Source organism: Bombina bombina, chromosome 2, assembly GCF_027579735.1.
Source record: "Bombina bombina isolate aBomBom1 chromosome 2, aBomBom1.pri, whole genome shotgun sequence".
Lineage (NCBI taxonomy): Eukaryota > Metazoa > Chordata > Amphibia > Anura > Bombinatoridae > Bombina > Bombina bombina.
In genome coordinates this window covers 1,390,049,380-1,390,075,077 of record NC_069500.1, presented here as the reverse complement: position 1 = coordinate 1,390,075,077, position 25,698 = coordinate 1,390,049,380, and the positions used below count along the sequence as shown (strand labels likewise).

Genomic DNA, 25,698 nt, shown 5'->3' with positions numbered 1-25,698 from the left:
TCATCTGCAGACTAAGAAATAACGCAAAATGTCATCTGCAGACTAAGAAATAACGCAAAATGTAATCTGCAGACTAAGAAATAACGCAAAATGTCACCTGCAGACTGAAAAAGAATGTAAAATGTCATCAACACTTTTTAAAACATTCAGTTGTATGAAGAACTTTTCTAATAAGCCTGGGATTTTATTTGAGCACAAACTGAAGAACTTGTAAATCAGATCTGTGGCTAAAACTCCCATAGAATACTGAAGAGGCCAATGTCCTACCAAATACAACACGCGGTTTCATGCTTAGCTGAAACACATACCTAGGTAGGCTGAAGAGCAGCAGTGCATTACTGGTTACTAGCTGCTGATTGATGGTTGTACATAAATGCCTCTTCATTGGTTGACCAGATGTGTTCAGCTAGCTCCCAGTAGTGTGTTGCTGCTCCTTGAACAAAGGATACCAAGATAATGAAGCAAATCTATGATGAAAGACAAATTTTGGGTTTCATATCTTAAAGGGACAGGTAAGTCATCATTAGACATGATTCAGATAGAGCATACAATTTTAAACAACTTTCCAATTTACTTCTCTTTAACGGTTGTCATTGGCTCACCCATGTGTTCAGTTAGAAATCAGTAGCGCATTGTTGCTCCTTCAACAAATGATACCAAGAGAATGAAGGACATATAATAATAATAAAAATAGAAGTAAACTGTAAAGTTGTTAAAAATTGTATGTTCTGCCTGAATCATGAAAAATGTTTTGGGTTTCATGCCCCTTTAAGTACAAGTTTGCGACAATGGGTCTAGTTATTTAATTCTAAATATTAGACACACAGTATATTGGGTTGTAGAGCCTATTAAGTTTAATTGAAACATACCTGAAAAACGTAACAAAGAACTGTACCAAGTCCATAAAGTTGCTGTGTTGAGAAAAAGCAATCTGAAAAGGAAGATTGGTGCAAATTAGTTATTAAATTCTTATCGGAGACAAACAAAACTATTGTTATTAACTGTACAACAGAGAGCAGGTCGTATTGTCACAACAAGAGATCTTCCCATTAACGTCTGTGACTGTAACCTGCTCATTATGTGCGTCCCCCCCATGCTAAACAGATAACCTGAGCCAAAACCAATCTTCTTCCTTTTGCAGTTATAAGTGGGTAACTCACTCCCTGCCCTCGCTACCCTACTGGCAGGAATAGCACCTGCTTTGGATTTACCTTATTTACTTTTTTAAATCAGTGCTAGATATTTAATAAGCATTAATGGATATAATTAGTAAAAGGAGGCATATTTAAATGATATATATATATATATATATATATATATATATATATATATACACATCATATTTTGACATTTAATTAACACCCCATTAAAACCCAAACTCGGCTGACCATGCAACATGCTACACAGCTACTGTTTGATCATGAGCTCATTTATATTTGTCCATAACTGGCTACAGCAAATGAGGATTATAAACACACACAAGGGAATTTTCAAGAATTTTGCAAAACAATGAGGTCTGTTAAAAACAAAACCCCAGCAGTTTCATATACCCATGCTAATTTGTAACAAACAATGCTATTATAACCTAGCTGTATTTTGTGGCATTATCTTTAGCATACATGTGTGTATAAATTGACAGCATGCATTAAAGAGACATTCTACTTAATTTATTTATTTTTTATTGTTTAAAGAGATAGATAATGCCTTTACTACCCATTCTCTGGGGCTTAGATACAGGCAATCATAGGGCTAAAAAGTATATTAAAGGGATATGAAACAGTGCTCTATTGGTAAAAACAAATGTTAAAGGGACACTGAACCCAATTTTTTTCTTTTGTGATTCAGATAGAGCAGGCAATTTTAAGCCACTTTCTAATTTACTCCTATTATCAAATTTTCTTCATTCTCTTGGTATCTTTATTTGAAATGCAAGAATGTAAGTTTAGATGCCGGCACATTTTTGGTGAACAACCTGGGTTGTTCTTGCTGATTGGTGTATACATTCATCCACCAATGAACAAGTGCTTTCCAGGGTCCTGAACCTAACAAATAGCTTATTTGGGTTCAGTGTCCCTTTAAATCAAAGGGAAGATAAAAAGAAACATTGTTTAGCATTTAAAATTCTGCCAGTTCTGAGCATTAATAAATCTTTATCTAGTCTATTCATATTAAACCAACTCTGGAAGTTTTACGAGATCATGGTAGATACAGCTTCCTGTAGACCACAGCCTCATTGTAGGGCTGTGACAAAGTAATGGAAACTGCACAGAGGAGGTTTTAAAAAAAAAAAAAAAAAAAAAAAAAAAAAAAAAAAAAAAAAAGGTAAAATCCATTTAAACCAGGGCTTTACAAAATTTGTCCCAAATCTAGAAGCTCGCAATTTATAGTGAAAGCTGAGATGTTCCTGTAACAGCACCCAGTTTGTTGTACTATGTGCAGATCAGTTCCCAAGTCACTTTATGAATCAATTGTCAGACAGCTGCCAAACAAGATGTAAGCAAATATAAAACTTCATTTATACAAAATAAAATCAAACCCTCTAAAAATAAAAAAAAATCAAGACGTGTCAACATCTGACTAACGGGAGCAAATCAGGCTAAAAGGGAATCTGGTATGGGAGCAAATAACCGTAGGGTAGCGGTACTTACCACAGCCAAGGTGGCAGTGTGCCCACTAGTCTTTACCCACACAGTTCTGTATTTCTAGGTAATGCCCTGCTGGGTATTTTCTGGCATTTAACTATTTAAGCTCCATATGTAGCAGAAACTGTCAGAAAAGTGCCATCATAAAGCCACTTAGCTTATGAGAGAGCACTCAGGGACTTACCCCTGCCACCAGGCTCCCCCACTTTCCCAAACAGGCTCCACAGCTGTTGAAACTGATGCAAGTACTTTTCAAGTCGAACCCAGCAGGCGAGTCACAGGCTGTGGGTGTGACGTTAAGTCTTTATATATCTGCCCCTGTTGCGTGGCAGTGACCCGTGTTCCTGTATTTGAAGCATATTTCTGCTTTGAAAAGCTCTCCAGTACAGTATTTTAAGAGGTCACCGGGACCCCAGCAGACTAATACCATAGTTGCCAACAGTCCCTGATTTCCAGGGACAGTCCCTGGATTTTGTTGTATGTCTCTGGATTTTTTTTGTCCCTGGAAATGTCCCTGAAAATCTCTTTTGCACAACATTTGTTGTTTGCACATATATATATATATATATATATACATACACATACACACATACATATATTGAATGGGTTCACATATTTGTCTTTTTAATTTTGATGCTGTGTTGTAAAAATAACCATATGCCCAGAATGTGTTCCAGAGATTGGGTAGGTGTAAGAGCTTGGTGCTGTAATCTGTATAATAAACTATGGATAAGTCTATAAGTAAGGCAGTTGAACAGTAGGTCGTCAATACTCCAGTAACCCGCTTGCTTGCTCTGCTGCAAAGTGTCCCTGGAATTTTTTTTGAAATGTTGGCAACAATGTAATACTGCAAGGACCTGTGCATACTACGGAGCTCATTGCTTCAATGTGCTCCGTGAGTTGCACATGCATTAGCAAAGGACTTTTGGGTATTGTAGTAGTTTGCAGGAAAAACTAATGCGCTGTGTGGCGGTAGTATAGGTGATAATTGGGACAATTGGATATCAAAATCTTGTTGCCAGGAACCCAAATTAAGACGCCCTGATTTAAACAATGAAACAGACTGTTTAATATTTCCTCTTTAATATAACAGTGTTCGTTATGCAAAACTGAGGAATGGGTAATATAGGGATTATATATCTTTTTAAACAATCATTTTCAAGTAGACTGCCCCTTTAAAGAGATACAAGGCAGGTCAGCCTATAATGTGCAGACAAATCCGAAGACAAACATTTATTTACAAGCATTCACTGGAAATACACTGAAGCTCTTTTTAAAAATGGACAGTCAAGTCCAAAATAAACTTTCATGATTCAGATAGGACATGTGATTTTAAACAACTTTACAATTTACTTTTATCACCAATTTTGCTTAGTTCTCTTGATATTCATAGTTGAAAGCTAAACCTATGAGGTTCATGTGCTAATTTCTTAGACCTTGAAGGCCGCCTCTAATCTAAATGCATTTTGACAGTTTTTCACCACTAGAGGGCGTTAGTTCATGTGTGTCATATAGATAACATTGAGCTCATGCACGTGAATTTACCGAGGAGTGAGCACTGATTGGCTAGAATGCAAGTCTGTCAAAAGAACTGAAATAAGGGGGCAGTTTGCAGAGGCTTAGATACAAGGTAATTACAGAGGTAAAACGTGTATAATAACTGTGTTGGTTAAGCAAAACTGGGGAATGGGTAATTAAGGGATTATCTACCTTTTAATACAACAATTCTGGTGTTGACTGTCCCTTTAAGTAACAATATTTGTGAATCAGTACAGAAATACATTAAATGTAATAGCTGCAAAACTCAGCAGGAGCTCAGTAACACTGCTGCTGGCTGAGGTCTAACATTTATGCTCTTGCAAAACCTAAAGAATTCCAGGGAAAAATAGCAGATCCTTTTTTAATTGATGCATTAAAGGGATATGAAACCTAACATTTTTATTTAGTTACTCAGAAATAGCATTAAAAAAAGTTTCAAATTTACTTTGTTCTCATGTTATTTTTAATTGAAGATACCTAGGTAGTTGTTTGGAGCACTATATGGCAAGAAATATTGCTGCCATATAGTGTTCTTGCAAATAGATATGATTCTTGCAAAGCTGCTGCCATTCAGTGCTCCAGACATATGCGTGCTCCTGAGCTTACGTCCCTGTTTAACAAACGATGCCAAAGGAACAAAGACATTTTGATAATAGAAAAGGTTGTTTAAAATCGCATGCTTTATCTGAATCATGAAAGAAAAATTTAGAGTTCCCTGTCCCTTCAACACACTTGATTGACAGTCAGCAAAATGAACGGCATATGCAGATTCCGATCAATGTCTCAGTTCTCTGATAAGCCCTGGGGTTTGCAAAAGGTACTGAGTTTTAGGTTAGAATGAAACACCCAAAGGTAACATTATAAACACACTATATATAAAAAATGAATTGCCAACATAAACACTGAGACAGCCAGACAAACTTATGTCCTTGTAATGTCAGACTGATAACGTGGACTCCCGGGCTATGTGGATCATATATTCAAATGCTGTGAAAGTCCTGTAGATCAAGGAACAGATGACCATCACTCCAAATAAATACATCCACCCAACACTCTCAGAGCACACGCACAAGTTGCTAGACTTCACAATCAATTCCTTGTAAATCAAACAGTTACACTAGGAGAAAACATGGTCTGGATACCTTTTCTGAACAGACTCGTGATGCAAACCTAAACGGGAAAAAAGAATCTGGCCTCACAAATTAGATGTCAAAACCATGCTTTAAAAACGTGGCCCACCCTCAACAGCACAAATGAGCAAGGAGGAAAGTAACTAAAGATTTGTTGCTAAGAGATTGCAAATCCTTAAACAAGAAATGGTTCACAGTTCAGCAACAGCCACAAAGATGCCTTTGTGTTAGACTAGAAGGAGAGTATGGGGAAGGCTGGCATACAAATTGCAAGCAGCATTTCTCTCTAGGTCAACAATGCTCAACTGGAAACAGTTGCAAATTTGTTGTGTGAAAAAGACATATATGAACTACAGATGGCATACACACATATATATATATATATATATATATACACATACACACACATACAGTACACACACAGTACACACATATATATTTATATATATATATATATATATATATACACACACACACATACAGTACACACACATATCAGGGGCATATTTTGGCCTAGGGCAGCAGCTTGGAGAGGGAGATAGCACATTTTTGTGGCTATATTTATAAGAAGCTTACTGTTATTTTAGAAGTATTATACAGGTATATAACTGGATATTTTACAAAGGAGATTACATTCTAGGGGGCATAATAAGCTTACAGTTTTGAGGTAAAGCTGAACCTTTAATATATTTTGCTAGCTGTTGCCTTTAGTTCTGTTGACTCAGCACTCAGTATTTCTACGTCCTTATTAGGTTCCTTATTAAAGTCCCATGGGTTTCATTATCATTAGTATGCAAACGATACCAAATCTACCTCTATACACCAGAACGATCTCCTTCCTTGCTAACCCGTGTCACTAACTGTCTCTCTCATATCTCATCTTGGATGTCCTCTCACTGCCTTAAGCTAAATCTTTTCAAAACTCAGCTCCTTATTTTCCACCCTTCTTCCAAAATCTCCACCCCCCATGTCTCTAACTGTTGATAACTCCATCGTTACCCCAACCTCACATGCCCGATGTCTTGGGGTCAAGACTGGACTCAGATCTTTCTTTCACTCCTCACATTCGGTCCTTGGTTAAAGCATACCGTTTTCACCTTAAAAAACATCGATAAAATCAGACATTTCTTTACACAAGACACAATTAAGATTTGAATCCACTCTCTCATCCTTTCCCGCCTCGACTACTGCAACTTTATCCTCTCTGGTCTCTCTAGCAGCCGCCTAGCTCCTTTACAATCCATAAGGAATGCCTCTGCCAGGCTCATCTTCCTTACACGTCGCTCTTCATCTGCCGCACCTCTCTGCCAATTCCTTCACTGGCTTCCTCTTGCCACCCAGGATTAAACACAAAATTCTCCCTCTGACACACAAAGCCTTCAATTGCATTACTCCCCCCTACATCTCAGACTTTGTCTCCAGATACTCTCCCTAATAAACTGCCCCTTTTCAATGAACTTAAACACGCTCTTAGGATGACAACTGGAAGCGTGCAAAATGGAATTGCCTGAAATAGGCTTCCTATAGACTGTGGTGGAAACATGTTTACCACAAGTACCTCTCAACGTAAGATCCAAATAATTAATGCTAAAAAAGTCCCATTCAATAGTGAAACTGAACCCTAAATCATTAGCATTCAAGTATTGGACAAATGTATGCAGATTATCCTGATCTCCTCTCCAGATAAATAAAAAAATCTATGAATCTTTTATACATAACTATCTTCAAGCTGAAGGGGTTCCCACCTCCAAAAATGTGTTCCTGCTCCCACCACCCCATAAAGAGGTAGGCGTAGGAAGGGGCAAATTACGCCCCCATAGCAGTGCCACACAATTGGAGGTAAAAACAAAAACAAAAAAAAACAACTCAAAGTAGTTACGGTGCAGCAAAAAAACCAGTCACCCTCAGTACAACGTCACAGAATTCGACATTATCCCCATATTTTTTCATATGAAAAGCTACTGCCAGTATACCATTCTCATGGGGAATCGAGTAATAAAGGGATTATACATCCACTGTAAGCCTTTTTTATTCCAAATTCCATTAAATTTTAGACACTATATTGAGGATGTGCTTGGAATCTTTCACATGACTCCACAAGTCCAACACATTGGCTGCAAAATTTGATCGAGCCACTCTGAAATGTGTTCAAGGAGTGATCCTATGCTACTGACTATGGGCCTCCTAACTACGTTGTCAATAGACTTATGTACCTTCAGGAGGTGGTTAAACACAGGGGTTTTGGCGTGGGAGACTAAATAATCACTTGTTTGTCGATAAAACCCTGGCCCAGCCCATCATCCACCAGATCCCTCAGTTTTTTATTTAATACTCTGATGGGATTTGAAATAAAAACCTGATAATCATCGGGGTTAGCGAGCTGTCTTAGGGCCTCCCCGACAAACATATCTCTCGTCATCACCACCTCAGAACCACCTTTGTCAGAGGCACAAATCACCAGCTCAGGCCAATCACAAAGGAGTTATCCAGATGCACCCCCAGTGACGTCGGAAGGCATTTGCGGAAGGGACGCATAGGTATGAGATGATTCTCACAGCGTTCCCACAGGGCACTTGGTGCAGGGAGAAAATCTGGAAAAACTGAGTGAGCCCATGGTATTTTGGCATCTGCCACACACAGACGCCCATTGATCGATATAAGCCGTTCTGTTTGTTTTACAGCTCCATTTGTGATATGGATCTCCTTGCTAGTTTGGCCATCCTGTGAGCAGTATTACTCCATTGATTATCAATTACTGTTTTCCACCTTACGTTGGCATTGTTTTAAAGAGAGACTTTGTTGTATTGTATAAATATATATATATATATATATGTGTATATATATATATATATATACACACACATCTACACACACATACATACACAGTATCTCACAAAAGTGAGTACACCCCTTACATTTTTAAAAATATTTTAGTATATCTTCATGTGACAACACTGAAGAAATGACACTTTGCTACAATGTAAAGTAGTGAGTGTAAAGCCTGAATAACCGTGTAAATTTGCTGTCCCCTCCAAATAACTCAACACAGCCACTAATGTCTAAACCGTTGGCAACACAAGTGAGTACACCCCTAAGTGGAAATGTCCACATTGGGCCCAAATTGTCAATATTTTATGTGGCCACTATTATTTTACAGCACTGCCTTAACCCTCTTGGGCATGTAGTTCAAAAGAGCTTCACAGGTTGCCACTGGAGTCCTTTTCCATTCCTCCATAACGATATCACAATGTTGGTGGATGTTAGAGACCTTGCACTCCTCCACCTTCCGTTTGAGGATGCCCCACAGATGCTCAATAGGGTTTAGGTCTGGAGACATGCTTGGCCAGTCCATCACCTTTACCCTCAGCTTCTTTAGCAAGGCAGTGGTCGTATTGGAGGTGTGTTTGGGGTTGTTATGTTGGAATACTGCCCTGAGGCCCTGTCTCTGAAGGGAGGGGATCATGCTCTGCTTTAGTATACAATCTGTACACTCACTATTATTATTATTATCGGTTATTTGTAGAGCGCCAACAGATTCCGCAGCGCTAACTCACTACTTTACATTGTAGCAAAGTGTCATTTCTTCAGTGTTATCACATGAAAAGATATAAAATATTTACAAAAATGTGAGGGGTGTACTCACTTTTGTGAAATACTGTGTGTGTATGTATATATATATATATTATATATATATATATATATATATATATATATATATATACACACTGCTCAAAAAAAATAAAGGGAACACTTAAACAACACAATGTATCTCCAAGTCAATCACACTTCTGTGAAATCAAACTGTCCACTTAGGAAGCAACACTGAGTGACAATCAATTTCACATGCTGTTGTGCAAATGGGATAGACAACAGGTGGAAATTATAGGCAATTAGCAAGACACCCCCAATAAAGGAGTGGTTCTGCAGGTGGTGACCACAGACCACTTCTCAGTTCCTATGCTTTCTGGCTGATGTTATGGTCACTTTTGAATGCTGGTGGTGCTTGCACTCTAGTGGTAGCATGAGACGGAGTCTACAACCCACACAAGTGGCTCAGGTAGTGCAGCTCATCCAGGATGGCACATCAGTGCGAGCTGTGGCAAGAAGGATTGCTGTGTCTGTCAGTGTAGTGTCCAGAGCATGGAGGCGCTACCAGGAGACAGGCCAGTACATCAGGAGACGTGGAGGAGGCCGTAGGAGGGCAACAACCCAGCAGCAGGACCGCTACCTCCGCCTTTGTGCAAGGAGGAACAGGAGGAGCAGTGCCAGAGCCCTGCAAAATGACCTCCAGCAGGCCACAAATGTGCATGTGTCTGCTCAAACGGTCAGAAACAGACTCCATGAGGGTGGTATGAGGACCCAACGTCAACAGGTGGGGGTTGTGCTTACAGTCCAACACCGTGCAGGACGTTTGACATTTGCCAGAGAACACCAAGATTGGCAAATTCGCCACTGGCGTCCTGTGCTCTTCACAGATGAAAGCAGGGGCACACTGAGCACATTTGACAGACGTGACAGTCGGGAGACGCCGTGGAGAACGTTCTGCTGCCTGCAACATCCTCCAGCATGGCCAGTTTGGCAGTGGGTCAGTAATGGTGTGGGGTGGCATTTCTTTGAGGGGCCGAACAGCCCTCCATGTGCTCGCCAGAGGTAGCCTGACTGCCATTAGGTATCAAGATGAGATCCTCAGACCCCTTGTGAGACCATATGCTGGTGCGGTTGGCCCTGGGTTCCTCCTAATGCAAGACAATGCTAGACCTCATGTGGCTGGAGTGTGTCAGCAGTTCCTGCAAGATGAAGGCATTGATGCTATGGACTGGCCCTCCCGTTCCCCAGACCTGAATCCAATTGAGCACATCTGGGACATCATGTCTCGCTCCATCCACCAACTTCACTTTGCACCACAGACTGTCCAGGAGTTGGTGGATGCTTTAGTCCAGGTCTGGGAGGAGATCCCTCAGGAGACCATCCGCCACCTCATCAGGAGCATGCACAGGCGTTGTAGGGAGGTCATACAGGCACGTGGAGGCCACACACACTACTGAGCCTCATTTTGACTTGTTTTAAGGACATTACATCAAAGTTGGATCTGCCTGTAGTGTATTTTTCCACTTTAATTTTAAATGTGCGACTACAAATCCAGACCTCCATGGGTTGAAAATTTTGATTTCCATTTTTTAATTTTTGTGTGATTTTGTTGTCAGCACATTCAACTATGTAAAGAACAAAGTATTTAATTAGAATATTTTATTCATTCAGATCTAGGATGTGTTATTTTAGTGTTCCCTTTATTTTTTTGAGCAGTGTATATATATATATATATATATATATATATATATATATATATATATATATATATATATATATATATATACACACACACACATACAGTTGAAAGAAAAAGTATGTGAACCCTTTGGAATGATATGGATTTCTGCACAAATTGGTCATAAAATGTCATCTGATCATCATCTAAGTCACAACAATAGACAATCACAGTCTGCTTAAACTAATAACACACAAATAATGAAATGTTGCCATGTTTTTATTGAACACACCATGTAAACATTCACAGTGCAGGTGGAAAAAGTATGTGAACCCCTAGACTAATGACATCTCCAAGAGCTAATTGGAGTGAGATGTCAGCCAACTGGAGTCCAATCAATGAGATGAGATTGGAGGTGTTGGTTACAGCTGCCCTGCCCTATAAAAAAAACACACCAGTTCTGGGTTTGCTTTTCACAAGAAGCATTGCCTGATGTGAATGATGCCTCGCACAAAAGAGCTCTCAGAAGACCTACGATTAAGAATTGTTGACTTACATAACGCTGGAAAGGGTTATAAAAGTATCTCCAAAAGCCTTGCTCTTCATCAGTCCACGGTAAGACAAATTGTCTATAAATGGAGAAAGTTCAGCACTGCTGCTACTCTCCCTAAAAGTGGCCGTCCTGTAAAGATGACTGCAAGAGCACAGCACAGACTGCTCAATGAGGTGAAGAAGAATCCTAGAGTGTCAGCTAAAGACTTACAAAAGTCACTGGCAAATGCTAACATCCCTGTTAGCAAATCTACAATACGTAAAACACTAAACAAGAATGGATTTCATGGGAGGATACCACAGAGGAAGCCACTGCTGTCCAAACAAAAGATTGCTGCACGTTTACAGTTTGCACAAGAGCACCTGGATGTTCCACAGCAGTACTGGCAAAATATTCTGTGGACAGATGAAACCAAAGTTGAGTTGTTTGGAAGAAACACACAACACTATGTGTGGCGAAAATGAGGCACAGCACACCAACATCAAAACCTCATCCCAACTGTGAAGTATGGTGGTGGGGGCATCATGGTTTGGGGCTGCTTTGCTGCGTCAGGGCCTGGACGGATTGCTATCATCGAAGGAAAAATGAATTCCCAAGTTTATCAAGACATTTTGCAGGAGAACTTAAGGCCATCTGTCTACCAGCTGAAGCTCAACAGAAGATGGGTGTTGCAACAGGACAATGACCCAAAGCATAGAAGTAAATCAACAACAGAATGGCTTAAACAGAAGAAAATATGCCTTCTGAAGTGGCCCAGTCAGAGTCCTGACCTCAACCCGATTGAGATGCTGTGGCATGACCTCAAGAAAGCGATTCACACCAGACATCCCAAGAATATTGCTGAACTGAAACAGTTCTGTAAAGAGGAATGGTCAAGAATTACTCCTGACCGTAGTGCACGTCTGATCTGCAACTACAGGAAACGTTTGGTTGAAGTTATTGCTGCCAAAGGAGGTTCAACCAGTTATTAAATCCAAGGGTTCATATACTTTTTCCACCTGCACTGTGAATGTTTACATGGTGTGTTCAATAAAAAACATGGCAACATTTCATTCTTTGTGTGTTATTAGTTTAAGCAGACTGTGATTTGTCTATTGTTGTGACTTAGATGATAATCAGATCACATTTTATGACCAATTTGTACAGAAATCCATATCATTCCAAAGGGTTCACATATTGGCAGCGGCCGTCGCACAACCCCGACAATTGCCAGCTGTGTTCAGTTCAACAGCTGCAGCGCTTATGGGTCCAAGTCAGACTTCAACTGTGTCTTTAACCCATTTGCAGGGGTTAAATACATAGATTCACAGCATCAACAGTGCAAATATTTTTGCACTATAAATTTACTAAGATAAAAAAAAAATCTTTTAAATTGAATTACATTTGCTTCCTCGTTGCTGGATGCAGACTTTGCTAAATGTATTATTAGTTTCAGAATAATAAAAGATTTAAAAAAAATAATTTAATCTCTGCCCATAAACTGCACAGATATAAATAATACTGCAGTAAAGGCTATTATGGTAGCTAATTTTAGTTCATGCATATCCCTAGCAAAACGAAGTATCACTATGTGACGCTTTTTAACATAAATATGTGCATTGTAAAAATTAAAAGCCACATATCTTCTGAATGTATATATATATATGGCATACGGGGCGCGGCTTGTGTCTGCATATATATGGCATACGGGGCGCGGCTTGTGTCTGCATATATATGGCATACGGGGGCGAAGGCTTGTGACTGCATATATATGGCATACGGGGCGCGGCTTGTTGGTCTGCATATATATGGCATAACGGGGCGCGGCTTGTGTCTGCATATATATGGCATACGGGGCGCGGCTTGTGTCTGCATATATATGGCATACGGGGGCGCGGCTTGTGTCTGCATATATATGGCATACGGGGGCGCGGCTTGTGTCTGCATATATATGCATACGGGGCGCGGCTTGTGTCTGCATATATATGGCATACGGGGCGCGGCTTGTGTCTGCATATATATGCATACGGGCGCGGCTTGTGTCTGCATACGGGGCGCGGCTTGTGTCTGCATATATATGGCATACGGGGCGCGGCTTGTGTCTGCATATATATGGCATACGGGGCGCGGCTTGTGTCTGCATATATATGGCATACGGGGCGCGGCTTGTGTCTGCATATATATGGCATACGGGGCGCGGCTTGTGTCTGCATATATATGGCATACGGGGCGCGGCTTGTGTCTGCATATATATGGCATACGGGGCGCGGCTTGTGTCTGCATATATATGGCATACGGGGCGCGGCTTGTGTCTGCATATATATGGCATACGGGGCGCGGCTTGTGTCTGCATATATATGGCATACGGGGCGCGGCTTGTGTCTGCATATATATGGCATACGGGGCGCGGCTTGTGTCTGCATATATATGGCATACGGGGCGCGGCTTGTGTCTGCATATATATGGCATACGGGGCGCGGCTTGTGTCTGCATATATATGGCATACGGGGCGCGGCTTGTGTCTGCATATATGGCATACGGGGCGCGGCTTGTGTCTGCATATATATGGCATACGGGGCGCGGCTTGTGTCTGCATATATATGGCATACGGGGCGCGGCTTGTGTCTGCATATATATGGCATACGGGGCGCGGCTTGTGTCTGCATATATATGGCATACGGGGCGCGGCTTGTGTCTGCATATATATGGCATACGGGGCGCGGCTTGTGTCTGCATATATATGGCATACGGGGCGCGGCTTGTGTCTGCATATATATGGCATACGGGGCGCGGCTTGTGTCTGCATATATATGGCATACGGGGCGCGGCTTGTGTCTGCATATATATGGCATACGGGGCGCGGCTTGTGTCTGCATATATATGGCATACGGGGCGCGGCTTGTGTCTGCATATATATGGCATACGGGGCGCGGCTTGTGTCTGCATATATATGGCATACGGGGCGCGGCTTGTGTCTGCATATATATGGCATACGGGGCGCGGCTTGTGTCTGCATATATATGGCATACGGGGCGCGGCTTGTGTCTGCATATATATGGCATACGGGGCGCGGCTTGTGTCTGCATATATATGGCATACGGGGCGCGGCTTGTGTCTGCATATATATGGCATACGGGGCGCGGCTTGTGTCTGCATATATATGGCATACGGGGCGCGGCTTGTGTCTGCATATATATGGCATACGGGGCGCGGCTTGTGTCTGCATATATATGGCATACGGGGCGCGGCTTGTGTCTGCATATATATGGCATACGGGGCGCGGCTTGTGTCTGCATATATATGGCATACGGGGCGCGGCTTGTGTCTGCATATATATGGCATACGGGGCGCGGCTTGTGTCTGCATATATATGGCATACGGGGCGCGGCTTGTGTCTGCATATATATGGCATACGGGGCGCGGCTTGTGTCTGCATATATATGGCATACGGGGCGCGGCTTGTGTCTGCATATATATGGCATACGGGGCGCGGCTTGTGTCTGCATATATATGGCATACGGGGCGCGGCTTGTGTCTGCATATATATGGCATACGGGGCGCGGCTTGTGTCTGCATATATATGGCATACGGGGCGCGGCTTGTGTCTGCATATATATGGCATACGGGGCGCGGCTTGTGTCTGCATATATATGGCATACGGGGCGCGGCTTGTGTCTGCATATATATGGCATACGGGGCGCGGCTTGTGTCTGCATATATATGGCATACGGGGCGCGGCTTGTGTCTGCATATATATGGCATACGGGGCGCGGCTTGTGTCTGCATATATATGGCATACGGGGCGCGGCTTGTGTCTGCATATATATGGCATACGGGGCGCGGCTTGTGTCTGCATATATATGGCATACGGGGCGCGGCTTGTGTCTGCATATATATGGCATACGGGGCGCGGCTTGTGTCTGCATATATATGGCATACGGGGCGCGGCTTGTGTCTGCATATATATGGCATACGGGGCGCGGCTTGTGTCTGCATATATATGGCATACGGGGCGCGGCTTGTGTCTGCATATATATGGCATACGGGGCGCGGCTTGTGTCTGCATATATATGGCATACGGGGCGCGGCTTGTGTCTGCATATATATGGCATACGGGGCGCGGCTTGTGTCTGCATATATATGGCATACGGGGCGCGGCTTGTGTCTGCATATATATGGCATACGGGGCGCGGCTTGTGTCTGCATATATATGGCATACGGGGCGCGGCTTGTGTCTGCATATATATGGCATACGGGGCGCGGCTTGTGTCTGCATATATATGGCATACGGGGCGCGGCTTGTGTCTGCATATATATGGCATACGGGGCGCGGCTTGTGTCTGCATATATATGGCATACGGGGCGCGGCTTGTGTCTGCATATATATGGCATACGGGGCGCGGCTTGTGTCTGCATATATATGGCATACGGGGCGCGGCTTGTGTCTGCATATATATGGCATACGGGGCGCGGCTTGTGTCTGCATATATATGGCATACGGGGCGCGGCTTGTGTCTGCATATATATGGCATACGGGGCGCGGCTTGTGTCTGCATATATATGGCATACGGGGCGCGGCTTGTGTCTGCATATATATGGCATACGGGGCGCGGCTTGTGTCTGCATATATATGGCATACGGGGCGCGGCTTGTGTCTGCATATATATGGCATACGGGGCGCGGCTTGTGTCTGCATATATATGGCATACGGGGCGCGGCTTGTGTCTGCATATATATGGCATACGGGGCGCGGCTTGTGTCTGCATATATATGGCATACGGGGCGCGGCTTGTGTCTGCATATATATGGCATACGGGGCGCGGCTTGTGTCTGCATATATATGGCATACGGGGCGCGGCTTGTGTCTGCATATATATGGCATACGGGGCGCGGCTTGTGTCTGCATATATATGGCATACGGGGCGCGGCTTGTGTCTGCATATATATGGCATACGGGGCGCGGCTTGTGTCTGCATATATATGGCATACGGGGCGCGGCTTGTGTCTGCATATATATGGCATACGGGGCGCGGCTTGTGTCTGCATATATATGGCATACGGGGCGCGGCTTGTGTCTGCATATATATGGCATACGGGGCGCGGCTTGTGTCTGCATATATATGGCATACGGGGCGCGGCTTGTGTCTGCATATATATGGCATACGGGGCGCGGCTTGTGTCTGCATATATATGGCATACGGGGCGCGGCTTGTGTCTGCATATATATGGCATACGGGGCGCGGCTTGTGTCTGCATATATATGGCATACGGGGCGCGGCTTGTGTCTGCATATATATGGCATACGGGGCGCGGCTTGTGTCTGCATATATATGGCATACGGGGCGCGGCTTGTGTCTGCATATATATGGCATACGGGGCGCGGCTTGTGTCTGCATATATATGGCATACGGGGCGCGGCTTGTGTCTGCATATATATGGCATACGGGGCGCGGCTTGTGTCTGCATATATATGGCATACGGGGCGCGGCTTGTGTCTGCATATATATGGCATACGGGGCGCGGCTTGTGTCTGCATATATATGGCATACGGGGCGCGGCTTGTGTCTGCATATATATGGCATACGGGGCGCGGCTTGTGTCTGCATATATATGGCATACGGGGCGCGGCTTGTGTCTGCATATATATGGCATACGGGGCGCGGCTTGTGTCTGCATATATATGGCATACGGGGCGCGGCTTGTGTCTGCATATATATGGCATACGGGGCGCGGCTTGTGTCTGCATATATATGGCATACGGGGCGCGGCTTGTGTCTGCATATATATGGCATACGGGGCGCGGCTTGTGTCTGCATATATATGGCATACGGGTCGCGGCTTGTGTCTGCATATATATGGCATACGGGTCGCGGCTTGTGTCTGCATATATATGGCATACGGGTCACGGCTTGTGTCTGCATATATATGGCATACGGGTCACGGCTTGTGTCTGCATATATATGGCATACGGGTCACGGCTTGTGTCTGCATATATATGGCATACGGGTCACGGCTTGTGTCTGCATATATATATGGCATACGGGTCACGGCTTGTGTCTGCATATATATATGGCATACGGGTCACGGCTTGTGTCTGCATATATATATGGCATACGGGTCACGGCTTGTGTCTGCATATATATATGGCATACGGGTCGCGGCTGTGTCTGCATATATATATGGCATACGGGTCGCGGCTTGTGTCTGCATATATATATGGCATACGGGTCGCGGCTTGTGTCTGCATATATATATGGCATACGGGTCGCGGCTTGTGTCTGCATATATATGGCATACGGGTCACGGCTTGTGTCTGCATATATGGCATACGGGTCACGGCTTGTGTCTGCATATATGGCATACGGGTCACGGCTTGTGTCTGCATATATGGCATACGGGTCACGGCTTGTGTCTGCATATATGGCATACGGGTCACGGCTTGTGTCTGCATATATGGCATACGGGTCACGGCTTGTGTCTACATATATGGCATACGGGTCACGGCTTGTGTCTGCATATATGGCATACGGGTCACGGCTTGTGTCTGCATATATGGCATACGGGTCACGGCTTGTGTCTGCATATATGGCATACGGGTCACGGCTTGTGTCTGCATATATGGCATACGGGTCACGGCTTGTGTCTGCATATATGGCATACGGGTCACGGCTTGTGTCTCCATATATGGCATACGGGTCACGGCTTGTGTCTGCATATATGGCATACGGGTCACGGCTTGTGTCTGCATATATGGCATACGGGTCACGGCTTGTGTCTGCATATATATGGCATACGGGGCACGGCTTGTGTCTGCATATAGTATATGGGTCACGGCTTGTGTCTGCATATAGTATACAGGTCACGGCTTGTGTCTGCATATAGTATATGGGTCACGGCTTTTGTCTGCATATAGTATACAGGTCACGGCTTGTGTCTGCATATATATGGCATACGGGTCACGGCTTGTGTCTGCATATATATGGCATACGGGTCACGGCTTGTGTCTGCATATATATGGCATACGGGTCACGGCTTGTGTCTGCATATATATGGCATACGGGTCACGGCTTGTGTCTGCATATATATGGCATACGGGTCACGGCTTGTGTCTGCATATATATGGCATACGGGTCACGGCTTGTGTCTGCATATATATGGCATACGGGTCACGGCTTGTGTCTGCATATATATGGCATACGGGTCACGGCTTGTGTCTGCATATATATGGCATACGGGTCACGGCTTGTGTCTGCATATATATGGCATACGGGTCACGGCTTGTGTCTGCATATATATGGCATACGGGTCACGGCTTGTGTCTGCATATATATGGCATACGGGTCACGGCTTGTGTCTGCATATATATGGCATACGGGTCACGGCTTGTGTCTGCATATATATGGCATACGGGTCACGGCTTGTGTCTGCATATATATGGCATACGGGTCACGGCTTGTGTCTGCATATATGGCATACGGGTCACGGCTTGTGTCTGCATATATGGCATACGGGTCACGGCTTGTGTCTGCATATATGGCATACGGGTCACGGCTTGTGTCTGCATATATGGCATACGGGTCACGGCTTGTGTCTGCATATATGGCATACGGGTCACGGCTTGTGTCTGCATATATGGCATACGGGTCACGGCTTGTGTCTGCATATATGGCATACGGGTCACGGCTTGTGTCTGCATATATGGCATACGGGTCACGGCTTGTGTCTGCATATATGGCATACGGGTCACGGCTTGTGTCTGCATATATGGCATACGGGTCACGGCTTGTGTCTGCATATATGGCATACGGGTCACGGCTTGTGTCTGCATATATGGCATACGGGTCACGGCTTGTGTCTGCATATATGGCATACGGGTCACGGCTTGTGTCTCCATATATGGCATACGGGTCACGGCTTGTGTCTGCATATATGGCATACGGGTCACGGCTTGTGTCTGCATATATGGCATACGGGTCACGGCTTGTGTCTGCATATATGGCATACGGGTCACGGCTTGTGTCTGCATATATATGGCATACGGGGCACGGCTTGTGTCTGCATATAGTATATGGGTCACGGCTTGTGTCTGCATATAGTATACGGGTCACGGCTTGTGTCTGCATATAGTATATGGGTCACGGCTTTTGTCTGCATATAGTATACAGGTCAAGGCTTGTGTCTGTATATAGTATACAGGTCAAGGCTTTTGTCTGCATATACGTGTTCTCCACATTAATGGGCACACATATTAATGTTATTTGTATGGCACACATGAACCAGCACTGTCTAGCTGTGAAACGCTAATAAAATGCACCGACATTAGAGGCGCCTTCAAGGGCTTAGAAATCAGCCTATCAGCCTACCTAGGTTTAGTTTTAAAAAAAGAAAACCAAGAGAACAAAGCAAATTTAATAAAAGTAAATTGGAGAGTTGTTTAAAAATGACATGACCTATCTGAAGCATGAAACATTAATTTTGACTTTACTATCCCTTTAAATAATAGTTATAAATAACCCAAAATGTTAAAATATTGCAAAGTTTTTACACTGCCCCCCCACCTGGCTATTTCATAAAGCCACCCTGCTGGAAAATCTTTTAATGGAGAACACTGATATAGTATTGTGTCTGCATATAGTATAAGGTCAGGGGATTTTAATGTTTACATTTAAACCAGAGAACATGTAAAAATGTTACTACTACATTTAGGTAAACCACAAGTACAAACGTCTTGTAGAATTAAAAAATAAGTAGCCAATCCTTGTTGAGCTTTGATAATCGTCGCTATGAGCCCGAGTTGAGCATAAACATGTATATCTTGTTGGTATCAAAGTCAGAGTAAACAGTTTAAACTTTTGAATGAAATAGTTAAGCTTGTTTAAATTGTGGCTGCTGTTTATGCGTGTTCGTGTTTATTAGTTTAATGTCACTAAAGCAGGGCTTGACAAATATGATCAAAATCTAGCAACCACCAGAAATTTTTAGCCATCCGTATCTCACACACACATTTACATTCATAAATTTATTTCTCACACACACACATATATATATATAATAACACGTTTGTTGGATTTGCATTATTTCATAGCTGTGAGATCTAGAAAGGATTCCGCTGCACCAAACTAAATTTTAGGTGTAGCTGGTGGCAGCTGGAAGTGGTGGCACCCATGAGTATCTCGAGGAATCTAAATCAGGGCACAAATTTTTAAGGCGCCATTGGCTCCCTTGCGCCTGGAATTGTCGAGACCTGCACTAAAGGTTATTGAAATAAATGAGTAAGAAATGAGAGGTAAATCCATTCAGATATCCATCAGTTAAAACTATTAACACCGATTAAACCATTTGCCTACATCATGTTCTAAACCACACACTTTGCAGGAGGATGATCTTATCTGTAGTACTTCTAAAATATGTGGCTTTGAACTGCTAAATGATTCCTCTAGTTCCTGGTGGAATTTAACCTTGCATTAGTCAAGAAAATACACCTGTACTGGACACACACATAGGCTAATTAGCTCATAACACCAAGGCGTCCATGGAAGATACTAAAGGGAAATAAACAATTTAAACTTTCACGGTTAAAATAGAGAATGCAGTTCTAAAAGACGTTTCAATGGACTTCAATTATCACATTTAATTATCCTTTGTTGAAAAGCATACCTAGCTAGGTTGAGGAGCAGCAATAGACTACTGTGAACTAGCTACACATCTACGTCTTGTCAATAGCTCACCAGATGTGTTCAGGCACGCAAGCAGATTGGGGTCAATATATTTGTTATCGGCAATCAATATTACAAAATTAAAACACTATAAGCCATCAGATCAATTTCTTTTTGCACTTGTACAGCAGAACAAAATACAGAAAATCAGAGTAGTACAGCGGCTCGTGAGATGTGGGACAAAGATGATGTCAGCAAGAAGCGAGAGGAGATTGAACGGAAGCCATCTTTGTCCCACATCTTACTCGGGAGCCGCAGAAGCAGGAGAGCATGAAAGTTAAAATATAACAGTCCTGGTGTGGCAGCTTCATTAGAACTCTCCCTCTCTGATATATCTGACTATATACAGTAGAGGAGCAAAGATAAAGTTGTCTAAATCAGGCTGGTAATGGTTTTGCAAAGCGCGAGGATTAAACATTACACATCTCCAGCATGGGGGCTGCTGTAAGGACACTAGTTAGGGATTGAGGGGGAAAGCCTTGCTGTCTAGCTAGTGTGTATTACGGACATATTCATAGTTAGTGAAAGCACTGCAAGGTTTAAAAGCTTTAGCAGCAAAATTGCTAATACGTGTCAATTACAAACGTAATCTACTTTGAATGCTTTATTTAAAAAGCCCATATTTCTTTGGGTGTATAATGTCCCTTTAAGGAGCAATAAATACAGTAATAGAATTGCATACACACAGAGAAAATGCACCTAGAGACGCACATAAAGACCGCAATACCAAATAAGCAGCAGGTTTTTTATCCTGACAAATTACTTCTATTTTCCCTGCTCCCTGTATAATGCGACAGTCATCAGCCAAACTGTGACTTTAGTAGTAGCTTGTGCGCATATATAAAGATTGCGCATAGCTTAATAATGGAAATAGGATATTTGTTTTAAAACTGCATGAACTCTCTATATTTTGACTTTAGTGTCCTTTTAAATACAAGCAGTTACGGTGTCTAGTAATATACCAAAGGCAAGGGCTACCCAACCCTGTCACATGCACTTATATGACGACATCACTTCTAGTACTGAAGCTATTTCACTGAAATATGACAAATGCTATGAACAATTTCATGCTGCTTCTCATGCACAAATATACAATAAGGGGCTACCTCACTGTATAGTAAGCCATTATTCAGCAACTACAATAGGACTTTTATATCAACTCACAAATAAAAAGCGCAGTGAGGTGCAGCCTTTGATACAGATGATCAGAGACCGTATCCTTTCACCTGTTATCAGTTCTATCATATGAACACCCTTATAAAGCTTCAATATCTTCCAATACTAAATGATCACTTGTAGTGAGTGACGGAAACCTGCAGATGAGTTAACATACCTCCCACATTCATAAAAAAACTGGCAAAGCCACAATAATATGAAGTTTCTGCTTTTCAGTCCACAAAATTAAAACGTTATATTGCTTATTGGCAGAAAAGACTCTCAAATCCTTAACAGAAGATTTGATAGCTACTAAAGTCTTGTAAAACAAGGCCAAATGAAATTAATAAGCTGCTAAGGTTTGTTGCCAATAGGCCTTACACTTTTTCCCAGTGGCGGGTTTAGGTTCTGCTGCCCCATTAAAAAATGCTTTTAAACAATGGACACCAAGAGAACAAACCAAATTAGATAAGATAAGTAAATTGGAAAATTGTTATAAACATTGAATGTTTTTTCTGAATCATGAAAATTGATTTTGACTTTACTGTCCCTTTAATGCAATTTTCTCCTTCCAATAAAGTACAGGTGAACAGTTGATCAAAGATGAATGATTAGCCAATTAAAGTGGAGATAGCTCACCTCTCAATACTGTTATTCATTTCAATGATCTATCTATGCACATCTAATGATATATAACCAAATCAGTAATGGTCTGATAGACGGGAAAGTATTATTCTAAAAATGAAAACCATGATTTAAAATTTGTCTTACTGACTAGCGATTTAAATCAAATCCACCCTAATAAAAACAAAATCAAAGTGTAAAAAAAAAAATCATCCAGCAAAATCAAAAATTCTTATCTTGAAACAAGTCCAATAACACAAGACATTATGTATGTAAATAGGGTCACAGCCATTTTTAAGGGGGTTTATAAAACGCATACTAAGACCTGGAAATTTCAAGTAGCTTGCCAGACATTACAGGTGTAAGGTGCACTTCTTTACAGATAACAGATCAATTATTAATCCTTCCCAGTGCCTTCAGAGCAACCTAACTATTCTTTGTTCTGTAACAAACTGCACTTTATGGGTGAACTTCACCATGTAACTCTGTAGGATCACTTGCAATTTTTGAACTAGACAAGTTTAATATAAAACCACAAGGGCTTATTCAAGATAAAATATTAATGCTAAATCTGAACAGATTCATAAGTCTGTTTCCTTTGTACAGTAGCTTCTAAACATGCATATTAATTGCATAGCATATTCATCAGGACCATTTAAAAACTTAGCAACAAGAATAAATCTTTTTTTGCATATACAATAAGCACCGTCAAAACTACCTGTTATACGTGGGTTGCTAGGAAAAAAACAGACATTACTCATTTGCTGTCTGTTCTGAAAGACATAGAAGTTTAACTTTTAAACTACGCCTACTTATACAAATGTCCGATCGATTTACTAAACAAGTGGCAAAGAATGATTACAGACGTTACCTTGAGAATTCACGGCGCTGCAGCTTCTGTAAGAATTTGGTCTTCCAAGAAACAAAAAAGCTCTTTTTCAGAAACATTCAGAATGAAGTTTTCCAAAATATTCTACAATCTGAAAGCAGGAAACTTCTAAGGGGAGAAAATATCAGTGATCACTGCCAAAAATAAGGCAGGCAAAACTGGAAAGGAAGCATCTGTTTCATGTTTGAAAGTATCACTTAGCCGTTCTGTTTCAAATCACAGTTGCACTCCTCCCTTCATCGTACCAAAAGGAGCTATGTCAATCTGCTGGCCCTGCAAGGCAGTGTGTTACTGCATAAATCTGGGAGCAATTATTGTTACTAATAAACTTAACTGATTGCAAACAAATTCATTTGTATTACTTCTATCCTATGTTCGTATCACAAGCGCCTGTCAGCGGCACAAGCAGAGCAACAAATAGGTCTCAAAGGATCACTTCCAACACGTAGAAATGTGTAAATAAAGTGACTGCTAACTGCCAAACCATACCCTTACCAAAGCAATCCTCAGGAGGACTACAGAAGCTCATTAAGTCGTGGGCCCTGTTAATACGGTCATTGTTGCACACCCTCGCTATACTTTTCTGGCTTAGATGAACTTAAAGGGAAAGAAAACTTGAACTCAACATTGCTAATATAGCACAGTACAGTATACAGTAACAGATTTTTATATATTATGAGTCCACAAGATCAAAATACGGCACAGGCTCTTTATCGTAGAAAACTGCCAACCAAAAAAAAACTTAGGGGCAATGTCCTATAATTTTTCTTTGCTCAATCTAAACTCTCAGTTTAAAATATTATATGAATATTAATTTTCTAAAAAAAACTTGAGAATATACAAACTTTATTTTCTGCCATGTGGACGCACTGAGTATTAATACAGCAGTATTCGTATTGCACGTTCTGCTAGTTCCCATTAAAATGTAAACTATGGGTGATGGGGGAAACCAGACGTGGACTCCTTGCCCAGTGTGCTTAGAGGAATGTGGCTGCACCTCACTGACGAGGCCCATAGGAGGCCGAAACGATCGTCTGGGGTTGTCATGTTCCTTGTTCAGAGGAGAATTGCCTGGTATTTCGGCGCTGGACTGACCTTACTTGGCGGGATCAGACTGATATACTTCAGGAAAGTTTTCTTCTGTGAAAAGCACACTGGTCTAAAAGAGGCTGCTTCCGGGTGGTAAATCGCCATAGAACAAGCCACTGAGCTGTTGTTCGTTCCTGGTAGAGCGCTTCTCTCTTTGTATGCAAATTATTATGACCCTGGGGAAGTCTCCCTATGGGTGATGGGGGAAACCAGACGTGGACTCCTTGCCCAGTGTGCTTAGAGGAATGTGGCTGCACCTCACTGACGAGGCCCATAGGAGGCCGAAACGATCGTCTGGGGTTGTCATGTTCCTTGTTCAGAGGAGAATTGCCTGGTATTTCGGCGCTGGACTGACCTTACTTGGCGGGATCAGACTGATATACTTCAGGAAAGTTTTCTTCTGTGAAAAGCACACTGGTCTAAAAGAGGCTGCTTCCGGGTGGTAAATCGCCATAGAACAAGCCACTGAGCTGTTGTTCGTTCCTGGTAGAGCGCTTCTCTCTTTGTATGCAAATTATTATGACCCTGGGGAAGTCTCCCTATGGGTGATGGGGGAAACCAGACGTGGACTCCTTGCCCAGTGTGCTTAGAGGAATGTGGCTGCACCTCACTGACGAGGCCCATAGGAGGCCGAAACGATCGTCTGGGGTTGTCATGTTCCTTGTTCAGAGGAGAATTGCCTGGTATTTCGGCGCTGGACTGACCTTACTTGGCGGGATCAGACTGATATACTTCAGGAAAGTTTTCTTCTGTGAAAAGCACACTGGTCTAAAAGAGGCTGCTTCCGGGTGGTAAATCGCCATAGAACAAGCCACTGAGCTGTTGTTCGTTCCTGGTAGAGCGCTTCTCTCTTTGTATGCAAATTATTATGACCCTGGGGAAGTCTCCCTATGGGTGATGGGGGAAACCAGACGTGGACTCCTTGCCCAGTGTGCTTAGAGGAATGTGGCTGCACCTCACTGACGAGGCCCATAGGAGGCCGAAACGATCGTCTGGGGTTGTCATGTTCCTTGTTCAGAGGAGAATTGCCTGGTATTTCGGCGCTGGACTGACCTTACTTGGCGGGATCAGACTGATATACTTCAGGAAAGTTTTCTTCTGTGAAAAGCACACTGG

The 25,698-nt window shown here is 42.6% G+C and overlaps 1 protein-coding gene across 1 annotated transcript in view; it reads right to left on the bottom strand.

The window, feature by feature from the left end:
- ATRN (attractin) overlaps positions 1-25,698 on the bottom strand; it is an 868,210-nt gene that overhangs the window by 270,321 nt on the left and 572,191 nt on the right. Inside the window, exon 22 of the mRNA XM_053700335.1 lies at positions 870-931. Within this exon, the coding sequence (XP_053556310.1) occupies positions 870-931 (62 nt within the window). The remainder of the gene's footprint in view (positions 1-869; positions 932-25,698) is intronic.